The sequence below is a fragment of the Nothobranchius furzeri genome, chromosome 12, assembly GCF_043380555.1.
Source record: "Nothobranchius furzeri strain GRZ-AD chromosome 12, NfurGRZ-RIMD1, whole genome shotgun sequence".
Classification (NCBI taxonomy): Eukaryota; Metazoa; Chordata; class Actinopteri; order Cyprinodontiformes; family Nothobranchiidae; genus Nothobranchius; species Nothobranchius furzeri.
The window spans coordinates 63,048,295-63,062,884 of NC_091752.1; the positions used below are offsets into that span (position 1 = coordinate 63,048,295).

General features: G+C 42.6%; 1 protein-coding gene across 5 annotated transcripts in view; it reads left to right on the plus strand.

Moving 5' to 3' along the window:
* The window catches only part of clec16a (C-type lectin domain containing 16A), a 76,165-nt gene that overhangs the window by 10,753 nt on the left and 50,822 nt on the right, over positions 1–14,590 (plus strand). For 3 of the 5 annotated variants that reach the window (XM_054750657.2, XM_054750661.2, XM_054750658.2), the window contains exons 6-9: positions 4,714–4,837; positions 4,986–5,160; positions 5,602–5,652; positions 8,168–8,284. In XM_054750657.2, coding sequence (XP_054606632.2) covers positions 4,714–4,837; positions 4,986–5,160; positions 5,602–5,652; positions 8,168–8,284 — 467 coding nt within the window. The remainder of the gene's footprint in view (positions 1–4,713; positions 4,838–4,985; positions 5,161–5,601; positions 5,653–8,167; positions 8,285–14,590) is intronic. The other 2 variants (XM_054750659.2, XM_054750660.2) reach the window with 1 other exon arrangement.

Here is a 14,590-nt window from a genome sequence, read left to right on the forward strand (position 1 = left end):
TAAATGAAAAACAACCCAAGAACACAGTCCTAAAGGAAATTGAATGTATTGTTGAAACTCCTTTTCCATGTATGCCATTGTTTGCAGTTTATTTGCCTGCAGGATCTTCCCCAACTTCCACCCGTCCAGTCGCTCCCTTACTCACATTAACCCTGTGTCTGTTTCCCCCTCTCCAACCACTCCTCCTCCTCCTCTCTCTCTCTCCTTCTACGCGCCCATCTGCCTAACTACAGTTTCATGTAAGTTGATTTCATTCATTCAGTCTATTTCTCAGGGCTGGGTATCAGAGCAGCGTGCTGAGACGTTAATCCAGTGGCGCATTCACATCTGGGTCGGCCCGACCCAGCCCTAGCAGGGTAATAGTGTTCACATCTGGGTAATCTGTGCGTTTCCGGGGCTCAGCCAGCCGTTTTTTCAAACCTGCTCCCCAGTGGTCAGCTTCGTGCCAACCCAACCCAACACACCCACCTCGGACTGATTGACCAGCTGAAGTTCAGGCGTTCCTACTAGAAGGGGCCTCTGATCGGTTAAGTCTGGGGCACACCAGAGACAGATGTGTCGCGCCGTCATTTTAAATAGAAGCCTTTATAGTTAATAAGAGTGGGCACACGGGGAGCGCTGCGCCGAGGCGCTAAAGGTAGGTGCCGGTTCCATCTCAAGCCTTAACCCTGTTTACGAAACTGGAGAACTTTACAGCAGACATTACGACGCAGAACGGCTTTACGACACAAGCCCAGCCGCAGTTTTGATAACTTTAAAGTACTGTTGGTCCTAAAATATTCAAATGAATAGCGTACTTACCCATTTTTAATGAATTTGAGTCTCAAAACACGACGGCAAGTCTGATCACGTATAAACAATAGAGTCACTTCCCGCTTTCTGTTTTCAAGTCCTGTGTGATGTTGTGACTATCGCGCATCTTTCCGAGAAGCGCTCAGCGGCGCATCCTGTGTGACCGCTTGACTTCTAAAAATCCCGGGTGCAACGCTGCACGGCGCGTCCGCTTCCAGTGTGCCCCAGGCTTTAGGCGGCGGCGGCTTTCCGCATGCATGATCCAGTATCAGTCTGGATGCAGTGGGGTAAACATCTTCTCTGACTGCACCATGGACCTGCCGCAGCAGCGTGAGGACATTCTGCTGCACCGTCAGTGCGGTTACATGCGCACTGAACGACTTCTAAGTCGATCCAGGTCGATCTTATTGTAATAAGCTGGGAGTCTTCATCTTAGTTTACATGCGCACTAGATAACTGGCTTCTCAAATAAAGTTTGTTCCACTCTGGTACAGTAGGTGGCGACATGCCCCTTTCCATGTTGCTATTCTTCCGTTTAGCTTATAGCAACACAAGCAGTAAACAGAGGCTGGCGGGAGTGAAGCAGTGAAACAGGATATGCAAGATGGCTGAAGAAATGTACAAAACCAACACTACAGCACAGCTTGTTTGGTACGTACTGTCCTGTTTTATAGTGTTACGCACGTTGCTTTGTGACGATGGTCTTGTTAGAAGAACGCTTCCGCAGTCTCGAAACTTCCGGAACATGAGTCCTACCGGTTTAGTTCGGCTGGCCCGTTTGCATTCAGATTGTATTCGGATTGCTGCTGCATCATCTGGGTGCTTCAGCTCGATTAGACCCAGCCTGTTATCAGCCAGACTAACACGTTTACATGCATTTAAAAATCAGATGTGAGTCTTTTTAGGGCAATACTTCAGTTTTCTGATGCACATGTAAATGCACTGAGTGAGACTGTAGAAAGCTGTGTGCTTCATGTCAGAGTAAAGCAACATGGCCGCTTTTGTTTATAAGTTTGAGGACACCTCAGTTATTTTGCCCCGCCCACATGACCAGCGATATCTGCAATCCTGAGAAGGCTGTGTGAACAAAGCCTGGCTGCGCAGGGGTGAACCGACCCGACCCAACCAAGACCGGACCGGGTCATATGTGAAAATGCCATAGTACTCCTAAATAGCCTGTACAATCTTCTAATTGGAGAGAATTGCTCATTGATACCCAGCCCTGCTTCTTTTTAATGGTGTAATTGTTGTTAATCTGTGGGGTTTTGTATGCTTGTACATCATTAATCCCACATCACTCACCTGCATACACGCAGAAAGAAAATCCTGCATGCCACCAGTTTATTTCCTTGGTTTAGTGTGTTTGAAATGCTGCATTTCAGCTGAGCTCTAGCTTACTCTGATCCAGTTTCAGTCTGGATGTTTCCTCTGAGTATTTATGACCACAGATACCACGAAGAGGGCTAATGTGGAGTTAATCGGGATTAATACTGGACTGTGGAGGTCTGATCTGCTCATTTTCTTCATTTAAATGATTGATTTTCATATTCTTTTTCAGATTTTCTGCTCTTTTCTGGTGCTTTTTTTTTATCAGATTTTATTCATTACCAGGAGACAATTAAAGATTTAAACCAGGGTTGTACAATATAATTGGAATTAAATATTTTTGTTTTATTTCTAGCTGAAAATTGAAATTAAAGATTAGCATCTAAAAAGATATATTCAGATTAGGCCAGTGTCCTGTGACCTCGTCAGACTTGCAAGATCACAAAATCCCTCAAAGGACACGGTTTGTTTATGCCAACTTACATTAAAACAAAAAGAAGGAAATCACATCAGATGTTGCTGTTTGATGTCATATAATGTCGTTTCTCGCCACTTCCAGCATTAAAGCCATGAAAAACACTGAGTTGCACTTCTCGAAAGTGGGATTAAATAAACCGTTTGGCCACTTTTATTGACATAATCTACAGAGCTATGAAATTGCATAGCTACATTAGTGTTTTCTTTTGAAAAGTACCAGACGTAACCGTGTGTGATTTGCTGCCTAGCCCTACATCAACAGTGTACCAGAAGCAGCTAACGGCAAAAATAGAACCCAGTCTTCTCTTTAGTGGTGCGACGAGCCACTTCTGGGACACGCCTGAAGTGTTCCACGTTAGTTTTGATCACCCATATAGACTATATCCATCCATCCATTATTGTCCACCTTTCCAGGGTCGAGTAGTGGGGGCAGCAGCCTAAGCAGAGAGGCTCAGACTTCCCTCTCCCCAGCCGCTTGGGCCGGCTTCTCCAGCCGGAATCCCAAGGCGTTCCCTGGCCAGCCCAGAAACATTGTCCCTCCAGCGTGTTCTGGGTCTCCCCTTGGTTGGACGTGCCCTACAGAATATAATGGATTGTATTTGAAGCAGCGAAGCACTGCTGCCGTTCTGCGGCACTGATGCCTCCATTGTGAATTTGGGGTTAGATTGATTTGAGCCTGATCTGTTTTAAAAAGTCCAGAAAATGTTAAACTTTCTTTTTTTAGCACAGGACCTTGGTTGTGGCTAATTTTAACTCATTCACTGCCATTGACGACTAAAGTCGTCATTTGCGTTTTTTTTACTGTTCGGGCATCGGAGCGAGCCCCCGCACTTTGAGAACAAACATCTCAGCTCTGAAGCCGATCTTCATCTGCGTACGTCATGTGATCAGGAAGCTGAAAATCCATGTGTTAGTAGATCGTTTTCGGCCGCTGCTGTAAAAAAAAAAAAAAAGTGAGGCGCGAACCGGAAAAGCTTCTGCCGATCACAATTCAACAACGGATTATGAAAGAACGGATAAAGCTGGAAACGCACAGATTCTTCCTGATGTAAGAGGCTAGTCTCCTCTTTTTTTGTTTGTTTTGGCGTTGACATCATCCTAGCGCACAATGTTCTGGGACTCTAAAAAAACTGTAAAAACCGTGAGAAACGCTGGCAGCGAAGGGCTTTACCTATCAGGAAACGGCTGGCAGTGAATGAGTTAAGATAGGCTAAACTAGGATCAATGGAACCCGTTAAAGCAGAAATCTTGAGTTTTTTCCTCATAAGGCACCATCTAGAGGCAGAAACACGTACTGCACCTTAAGCCCCTCCCCTACTTCTGTGATAACGGCTGGGAGAAGCAACGCCTCTCGTTCTTGAACGCTCTCGCCTGTAGTCGGCCAGCAGACCTAAAACACATTGTTTTAGAATGATTGTTCTCATGTTATAATGTTTATTCATGTATATATATTTTTAAATACTAATTTGTCTTTAAGAAATGTTGCTAAATCAGTCAAGTAAAACGCTCTGGGATTGACATCTTACGTAAGCGGACGTCTTGGCAAAAAAATTTGCGTGTTGCCTAAATTATATCACAGTTCAGGGTAAGACGATCACTTGTACACATATAAAAAATACACAATTCTTACCTTTTGAGTCTTAACAATGAGATCTGAATTTAAATCAGTTTATGGTGAATTCTGCTTAATCCAACTTAAAAGTTAATTTTTAGTTGTTGGTTTTTTACCTGCAAGTGAAGTTGAGTTAAATTCACTTTAAAATATTCATGTATGACTGATTTTCAGTTTGTGTTTTTAAAAAGACATTCTATTTACTAAGATGGTGTTAAAGTACACCTTAAAAAACATCACTCTAATGACAAACTGAAAATCTGTTGGACAAACCTGGATGTGGTCTTTAGTGGTTGTTGTTGTGTCTTTAGAGCTGTTGGGACCGGTTGTTTCTTCCTTTTGATTTAGAAGCTTTTTGTTTGGATGGTTATTTTTTTGCTTGTTTAGTTGTCACTTTTAGGGATTATCGGGGTACCACACAGTGTGTGTGCACATGAGTAACTGTGTGTGTGTGTGTGTGTGAACATCTGTGTTAAAACCTCTCTCCTGGCGACCCCTCTCTTCAGTGGACAACCAGCACATGCTGCACTACATCCGAGACAAGACGGCGGTGCCTTATTTCAGTAACCTGGTCTGGTTTATCGGCAGCCACGTCATTGAGCTGGACAAGTGTGTGCAGACGGATGAAGAGTAAGTTTTCTCGGTCTCGTCCTCATTGCAGCCTCTAGAGGGCAGTGTCGTCTCAGGTTTTGGAAGTTTGATCGACCATAAATGTAAGAATATTAAAGTCCGGTGTTGTTACGATACACCTGTTGAATGTTTGTGTGCCGTGCTGCAGGCATAAGAACAGAGGGAAGCTGAGTGACCTGGTAGCCGAGCACCTCGACCATCTCCACTACCTGAATGACATCCTCATCATCAACTGTGAGTTCCTGAACGACGTGTTGACCGACCACCTCCTCAATCGCCTCTTTCTGCCCCTCTACGTCTACTCTCTGGTTAGTCCTGAGACGGTAGGTCACCCATAAACACCTGGACACATCTGGATTTAAACGCAACCCACCAGAAACGGTTTTAGTGCACGAGTTACCGTTCCCTCATAACGCACAGGAACTGTAATTACACAGATCTGTTTTAAAATGACACAAAACTGACTTCCAGTTTGTTTTGATTGTGTTTGAGAGGATTACAATAAATGAGACTTCCTCATCTCAGCTGAAGCCTCATAATGAAACAAACATGTTCTATTAAGCTACTTCATTCCAGATGTTTTAGAAGAGCAGAGCTCTGGAGTCTTGTGTTCCTGTTGGTGTGTTCATGTACAGATGTCTCCTGTCGTTTCCTAGTGCCATCCATGACAACTGAAGTCACTGCAAATGTAATCAACACAAATATAACAGATTTTTAAAAAAATTATTTTCTCATTTTTATTCTCTTTTTTTTCTCTCTCTCAGTCTGAAGAGCGGAAGATCAGCCCTCAGGTTTCCCTGTACCTGCTGTCTCAAGTAAGCAACACACCCAGGCCATGCCACCATCGACACCATTATTCAGCCCCATTGGCCTAACTGGTGGTCACGTGGTACAGTAAAAGCAAAGAACAGACCTGCTTGTTACTGACGAGGGTTGTCATGGTAACCGGTGTAGCGGTAAACCCCGGTAAAAAAGTTGACAATAATAATAACCGTCTTGTTTTTAAAAACCTATATTATCTCGGTGGATTACCGTGGCTGCGGTGTAGGCGCGGTGACCCTTACCAGCCACCGTATCATCTGCTGAGGTTGCCGGCGGCACATGCGCGCTCTGTTGTTTACAACCAAAACTTTCTTGAAGCTAAAGCTGAAATAATGGCCAAAGGAGGAGACGGCAGCGCTCAGGAGGACATTTATTATCCGTCAAAGAAGACAAAGTGGGAAGTACGGGCATCTTTTGGATATTTGAAGAATGCCGAGAGACAGTTGATAGAAGACGGCTATCCTGTTTGCAGCACGTGCAGAAAAAGTGTCTGTGAAAGGCAGCAATGCTTCAAATCTCATGACACATCTGCGTGACCCTCACCCACAACTCTACAGTCAACGCAAGGCAAGCTAACGTTAGCGTTTTAGCTAAAATGTGTGATCCGAGGATTTGGGTTGAGGGAGAACGCAACGAGTCGCTATATAAAGCAGCCGCAGCGCCGCTACCTGCATATAAACCGTGTCGCGGACACCCCCATGTTGAAATGACGCTATGCATTACGGGGCTCCCAGGGGCAGATAAGAGTTGGTCTCTCTCCGAGAATAATTATGAATTTAACAATGATTACTGCCTGATGACATTTTCCCACATCTGCAAAGCTCACTGGAAGGACACAAACCGAGGACAATATTTTCCTGATATAAGGTTTATTACTCAAGTAAGGGTAAAAAAGTATCTGATTAGAAGGCTACTTGAGTACTGAGTATCATCTGGTCTAATATTTTTAAAATGATGACATCAAACAGACATAAAATAAGAAGTTATGGGCAAATATTGGTATTTTAAAGACTAAAGGGAAAAAATGTAAACAAATAAACAACATTGTTACAAAATAACACATTTTAGGTTAAATTTAGACACAAACTGAGGACAATATTTTCCTGATGTACAGGGTTTATTTAGTTGTCTGAAAATGTAACACATTTAAAAAAATTCCGTGATAATACCGAAAACCGTGGTAATTTTGGTCACAATAACCGTGAGGTTACATTTTCATACCGTGGCAACCTTACTACTGACCATAATGCATTGCAACCTGAGCTGACAGAGCACCTGCAGGTTATTATTTAACAAGTTTCAAACTTTAAAATCTACTTTTCTAGATGTGTTTAATGTAAAATGGATCCTGATCTCCTCTGCAGCAGCATTGGAAAATATTAAAGGACCAAACCTTCATGTCAGTGTAAACAAACAACCATTTGATTGCTGTGGCCCCAGCGTTTACGTCTTTGCGTTGACGCTACAACTGAAAACACACTTGTGTTGTACAGAAGTTCTAAATAAATGTGAGTGATGTTAGTTGCATTTACAGCTGCAGTATGTTTGCCAGTTTTATTGAGCCACAAGTTCTTAATTACCAGCAAACCGATGTCGTAGGCCAGGGAATTCAGCAGGAGATTATTTCTGCAACATGTAACTGAAAACTTGTGTAATGATGAATCATTGCTGAATTCCGATGGTGTTGAAATTGCAAAAACACCACGCTGTTCCCATTCAGAACACTAAATAGTAACCACAACAGGTGTGAACGAGAAAAGCACTATTAGCAGAGGAAGTGGGTGGGGGTTGTAGGGGCTGCAGGGGCCCCTTGTGGTGAAGAAGGATATTACAACTGATCCATTGCTTTTTACGAACAGCAGCACTGTAGTTTTAATTAGCTAATAAACTAATAAACACATGATTATCTGTAGGATGGCGATAAAACGTGTTCCTACTTAACCTTCTTATTAAGTTCCTGTTTACATTTGAGCTAGCGTTAGCTTAGGAGCTGCAGTTACAGGATGTTGGTTTAAAACCCCGACATTGCTGTAAGAGTGAGGCAGTAACTCATGGCAGTGCCGTTTTGCTTTTACTGGGGCAGATGATTAATGTAGAGTTAATTTAGTGGTTTTTAGATTTGTGTTGCTTTACATCCTGAAACGTGAGCTCTTGGTGGACATTTGCTTTTTATTTCACCAAACTTTTGAGGATTAACATGGTAAACATATATTTTGGATAATGAATTATTTAAAAAAAGTCCTGAGTGGAATAGAATAAAACTTGAATGTAAAACTAAGGTTTTGTGAATATTAAAATCAGCTTTAGGAGAAACGGTGTAAGAAGCTGTTCTTAGCTGCCACAATGAAAGTGAAAGTCTTCCAGTGTAAACATGATGTTAGCCTGCTGTTAACATGCACAAAATAATGTTTTTGTGCTTGTACTTATATCATTCTGTAAAACATTGCTGAATCTGTGGGTATTATGTTAATAGTTGTGTCAATTTTTACATTTTTGTATGTTTTTCAGGTGTTTCTCATCATCCACTACCAGCCTCTGGTCAACGCCCTGGCAGATGTCATCCTGAACGGAGATCTGTCTGCCTTCAGCTCCCAGACAGACGTACACAGCACCCACAAAAACATGGTAATGCACACACACACACACACACACACACACACACACACACACACACACACACACACACACACACACACACACACACACACACACACACGCACACACACACACACACACAAGCACAGACGTACACAGCACCCAAAAAAACATGGTAATGTGAAAACACACACACACACACACACACACACACACAAACACACACACACATACAAACACACACACAAGCACAGACGTACACCGCACCCACAAAAATATGGTAATGTGAAAACACACACACACACACCGCATCCACAAAAATATGGTAATGTGAAAACACACACACACACACACTGCACCCACAAAAACATGGTAATTTGCAAACACACACACACACATGCATGCACACATACAAACACACACACAAGCACAGACGTACACAGCATCCACAAAAACACGGTAGGTAATGTGCAAACACGCACATATGTACTCAGGCACAAATACAAACGTGTACACACACACAAGTGTGTGTAGGTGGTTGTGTGTTGGTAGGGTCACCGGGTTTCTCCATGAGTCACCCACATCAGTGGAAAAAAAACATTTTCTATTTTCGACTCTGTTTTTCTATTTTTAACTCCTTCCTTACTTCTCATTTGTCCGTTTCTCTTATTGGGACTAAGGATAGAACCGTTGGCTTTTATTTTTGGTTCCTGTAATTCCCCTCTCCTCTTTTTATCTCCTCTAGTCTCCCCCCTCTGTCCCCCTTTCTTTCCCCAGCTCCTTCCCCTCATTTCTCGTTTTCACACTCTCTCCTCACCCTGATTGAGTTTCCTTTCCCCCTTTGCCCCTCCCTCTCTCCTGATGTTCTGACCATCTGTGCAGGCAGGTGGGTGTGCTGAGGTAGTGAGCGTTTCTCAGAACACTTGTGGTTTTTTGTCTGGCGTGTGTTTGTGTGTGTGTGTGTGTGTGTGTGTGTGTACCTGTGCGTGCGTGGATGTTGTAAGAAGCTGCCTACCTTTTCAGTAAATGTAACTTGAGGCGTGATGTTTCAGCACCACAGCAGCAGACCCCCCCCCCCCCATGTCCCTGCGTTTGTGGAGGATGAAAGGATGACAACCTCTAAGTGTCAGAAACCGCTGACACGGTTTTAAAGTGATAGCTAACTGTTGACTCACTCACTCCTGATTGGTTAGTTCATTTAGCAAAATTCCACACAGTTAAAATTGAATTTTTTTGCTTTATTTAAACGGATTAAATAATAATCTGACACACTATTCATGTAATCTGCACTGATGGTGTTATGGTCTCATCTGCGATATGGGTAAATCGGTTTTCTGACTTGTGGATGTTGACTATCTCTGCCACATCAGATTTCTGTTATTGTTTGATATCTAGCAGACGAAAAAGAGGCAGGTGGTGGAAAAGGCCATGCTTCATTGCAGGTGGTAAAATGGCATTTCCTGTGTGTCTGTGATGTGGCAGGAAATTAGGTCACATGGTGGAACACTAACGGGTCTGGCTCACCTAACCCAGATCTCTTTTCTGGAAGAATCATGTTTTTTCTTCTTATCTCTTGCTCTTCTGGATGTTTTTTTTAAAATATATATATATATATGCAAATGCACCAGTTAGACGCATAAAGTCAGTGTATGCATGTGTGTGTATTTTTAATCTATGTTCTATGTTTTTTACTCAAGCACAAGCAGCTGTTTTAGGCTAGATCCCATGCGTAAAAAATCTTTCATCTGCAGTAGTTGCCCTATTTTGACTTGCTGCTGAGTGTGTGTGCATGGATTTGTGTGCATGCACTAGGCTGCGTTTGTGTGTGTGTGTTTGTGTGTGCATGCATTTGTGTGTATGTGCTAGGCTGTGTGCATGGGTATACATGTGTAGGGCATGCTCTCTGACCTCCATTAATTTCTCAGCAGCGGCTGAGGCTGAGAGAACAGAACATTGTCAGCGAACAACTGCGGCACACACACAGATACTAGTTTGTGGTTTGTATCTGACAGCATGCTCCGTGTGTTTTTAGCAGCAGCAGCAGCAGCTGCAGAGCAGTCCTACTCAGGCTCACCCAGCCTTATATACAGTGAGATCGTACTGATATCCGCTCAGCTTTAAGGAGTTTTGGCCTTTGAAGAAAACAGAAACAGGTCAGAGTTGAGCCGAAGCACGCTTAATTCTGTTAAATCTTGTTAGAAACAATTCTGTTAAACGCCTCTAGATGTTTCTCAGAAGGCTGAATGAAAAGAGTCGCTCTGATGTCTGTAAGTTACAAGACCCCTTTTCCTGTTAGGAGAACAAAGAAGTGAAAGATGAGAACCGTCGGGGGAGGGGGACTAAAGCAAGAGAAAGAAAACACGGTTGTTTTTAAATAACCTTTGTTTTCGCTTGATGCGGGATGCTGAGGTCGTTCTGGAGAGTGTGGTTGGTAGAACTTCAGTTTCACACTTGGCTGGTGTGTGCGTTCTTATCCAGTTGTTTCCTATTGGTCACGTTTGCATGCTTGTGTGTTAGTTTCCCAGTTAGTGTTTGCTCAGAAAGCTGAATGAAATTGGGCCACCCAGTTGTTTACCTGGAGCTTTTTAAGACATAAAATCACTCGTAACTGCATTAAGGCAAGTTTTATGGCTGTTTGTTCAGCTGCATTATGTAAATAAAATGACTATCGTTTTTCATTATGAGTGACAGATGCCCTTTCTTTTTTTGTATTTTCACTCCGTGTTTATCTTTGTTATCCATTTTTTGTGCGTTTCTCACATCGTTTTAGTAAAAAATTGTTTTTTACCTGACATTTTTCAGCTTGTGTTTCTAGCCGTCATCAGAGATCACCAGTTTTGGTGGCGTCACTTCCTTTTATGGGCAGGCAGTAGAGGGCGACATCGTCCTCTGCTGCCCGCCCACATTTGGAAATACAATACAAAAACCGGCAACAACTCAAAACTAGTAACACCAAATTCTTCAATTAACCATCTTAATACAAACTGTTCAAAAAGACCATCACAGAATGTTGCATAAATGAGTGATGTCTTTAGTTACCGAAAAGCCAGTGTCAAGTTTCCTTTACACAGAATTTAAAAGAGGTTAATACAAAGAACCCAAATTCACAAAGTTGCTACTAAACTAAACGTTTAACATAAAAACTAGGGATGTCCTGATACAATTTTTCACTTCCAATACGATACCAATATTGCAGCCTTCAGAATTGACCAATACCGATATCAATCCGATAGATCAGCACAAATCATACATACGTTTACCTGTTTCATAGTGTGGAATGTATAAAAGGCTTGATCAAGTGATATTACTCAAACAGAAAACAAATGCCAACAACAGTAAGTATAAAAAAAGACAAATTTTTTATTAACCTTTGGTTGCATAAACGTGAACAGCTGAGGTTAGGGACATAAGGATAAAAACACAATACTGGCCAACTGCTACAAGTTGAGTGTCTAACCCCCAAATTCCACTACCTCCGCTCCGCTCCGCTCCGACACGAACGCCGGAGCAAAATCGGTCCCGTTGTAGTCAATCAGAGCAATTCCACTACTGCGGCCGTTCTCCGGCAGTGCGGCGCCGTGCGCCGCCCTCTGTTCCGGCGTCCGGCAAAAATAGAATCGATCCTATTTTCGCCGGACGCCGGAGCACCTCCGCAGTCAATGGACAGAAATCACCACCGCCCAACAGGAAAAGGAGCGAGCACAACTTCCGTTTTTCACAATAAATCGATAAACAAAAGGCGTTTTTTGTTTCATATGCACAGGTTTAACAACTTTTAACAACTATCAATGGCGGCTGAAGTTTAAATGCACAAAAGTAAGCCATAAATACAGTTTCTACTATCAAAGTAGTCACACTTTGTTGATCCAAACACTGCTGATCTCTCAACACAAATGATGGGCAGATTAAACAGCTCATTTCGATGCTTCTCCCACACAACGGGTGTTTGGATCTAACTTCCGCGTTTATTGCTCGGACTGTATCGCAAGATCTCGAAAATCCCGCGCATGCTTGTTTGCCCCCCCTCAGGTCTCCGCACCGGAGCGGAGCCGTTGTAGAGCGGGTACCAGTAAAAATTGAGTTCGGAAGCGAGCGGCTGCGGAGGGCGGGGGCGGACCGGAGCGGAGGTAGTGGAATTTGGGGGTAAAGTTTCAGTTTCGCATGCTGCGAAAATCCTCATGCAATGTTTTGTGATCCTGCTTCAAATGCACGATGAGGTTGGACGTATTATTCTTCCCCGGTTCTGTTCCACCGTGGGAAACTTGTGCATGATAGTGTTGCCAAACTGTCTTTTTCGGACTTTAACAGAAAATACAGCCACATGGCCGATATTGTTCCTTGCTACTTTGCTAGCACACACCATTCTTGCATGCTGGATCTGGGGGCTGATGGATAGAATTGCTGGAATGGAATTTAAAGCAGAATGTACTGCTAATATCGGAGATTTTTGATGCAGTCCGATATAAGCCGATACAGTGTTTTTGGGCCGATATCAATATCGGAATGGGACATTCCTAATAAAAACTGCAGAGGAGACAACAGACCAGAGAGAGTCTCTCTAGTCTGTTGCTCCCTGAAACTAAGGAGTGGCTGGCTCTTGTAGCAGTGGCAGGGCTGATTGTAAGTTGGGACAGCTGAAGAGTCAAAGTGGAGGTAATCAGTGAGTGGTGCCATCTCCTCTCCTCTCTCTCACCTATAGGGGGAAACAAGAAGAGAATTAAAATGCAATAAAATAAACAAATGTCCCTGGGCCGTAACACCAAATGATCTGACCCCTCTCAAACAGACGAACATATTTTCCATGACCACCAGAATTGTCATTCCACATGGTTTAAAAAATGAGAAGCAACTCATTGCAGCAGTTGGGATTAAATAACTTGTTGCCAGCTGAAAGATAATCACCCATGCAGTAACTATCCAAAAGGAGGCTCCTACCTGTTTGCTTCGTTAAATGTAGGTGGTGACTATTTTTAACAAGGCAGTGGAAGTACATATACTCTCTTTCTAGTTTACTAGGCACACCTCACTAGTACCATCTTCAGCCCTTTTTTCCCCCAGATCTTTAACCATCACATGCTATTGGATAGGCCTATGGCTGTTTTAACTCCACCTCCCTCATCCATGGTGTCCCACAAGGTTCTGTGCTGGGGCCTCTGTACTGTTCCTCTTTTGTCTGCTCCCTCTCCAGCACATGCTGAGCTCTTTAAAACATCTTCTACCATCTTTACGCAGATAACATTTAAATTTTATGAAAATAAAAAATTCAATAGAACATTTGTACCCAATAAAGCTGCTGGTGAGTGTAGATGAACACACGATTACACTTATCGGGAATTTTAAAGGCTGATTTGAAGACGTCATGAAAGCAAAACTGCAGCAAGGTTAATATAAGTTTGACCTTCGCTTTAGCTGATGTCATTTTACCAGTTGATGATGTTGAAGGTTGCTTCTCAATGATCCTGTGCACCGAAAACGATTGACCTCCCCTAAAAAAAATTAAAAAAAGAAGCTCTTGACTACTTTATCTGGGCTATTGTGGTTCACAGTCAGCTTGTTTCTGCACATTACGGTTAAATGTCTAATCGACCTCAGTTTCCTATCTCAGTCCAGTAACTCAAGCTAGGAGTAAAATGACACAAGTAGCCTGATGACTACATGGTTTTAGTTCAGATTTGGGTCACAAATACAGGATTTAAAAGTTATCTTTTTACTACGTGTTTAGTTTCTTTTCTATCTGGTACTCTTTATCACAACCATTTATAGTTGTATTCTACTCTGAGACATTTCATTATTATTTATTCAAATTTAAGGAAGTGGAAGCTTCCTTACGGTTATTCGGCTTTACTGTAAGTCACAGTGTTAGCATCACTGCCCAACATCTTATCGTATACCAGCTGTTTCCTCTCTCTCTCTCTCTCTTTCTGTGTGTGTGTGTGTGTGTGTGTGTGTGTCATAGCTGATTATCAGCTTTCTTGAAATGTGGTATTTACAGAAATCCTTAGCTTAGTGATGAAATCACATGTCCATTTGTGCATCTCTTGGTCATTTTTTTCACATGTTTTGTCAAAGTACATCTAGTAGGAAGTGGTATGTTTTTTAACAGATTTGCAGCAATAGTGCAGAACTCATTATCGTCAGCGCTAAAAGTCTGATTATTGAGGAAAGATTTGAGTTGTAAAGGTTTTTTTTTAATTCTCTAGTTTAAGTTTGCCACGTGTACATTCCTCTATATAAGGTTTAGTTGTGTCAACCCCTAGATTATGAAAGTCAGTTCTTTCTAACCCCTCCTTTCCACCGGAGCCGTCAGCAGCAAGTTACTGCAGCAGCACGTCTATA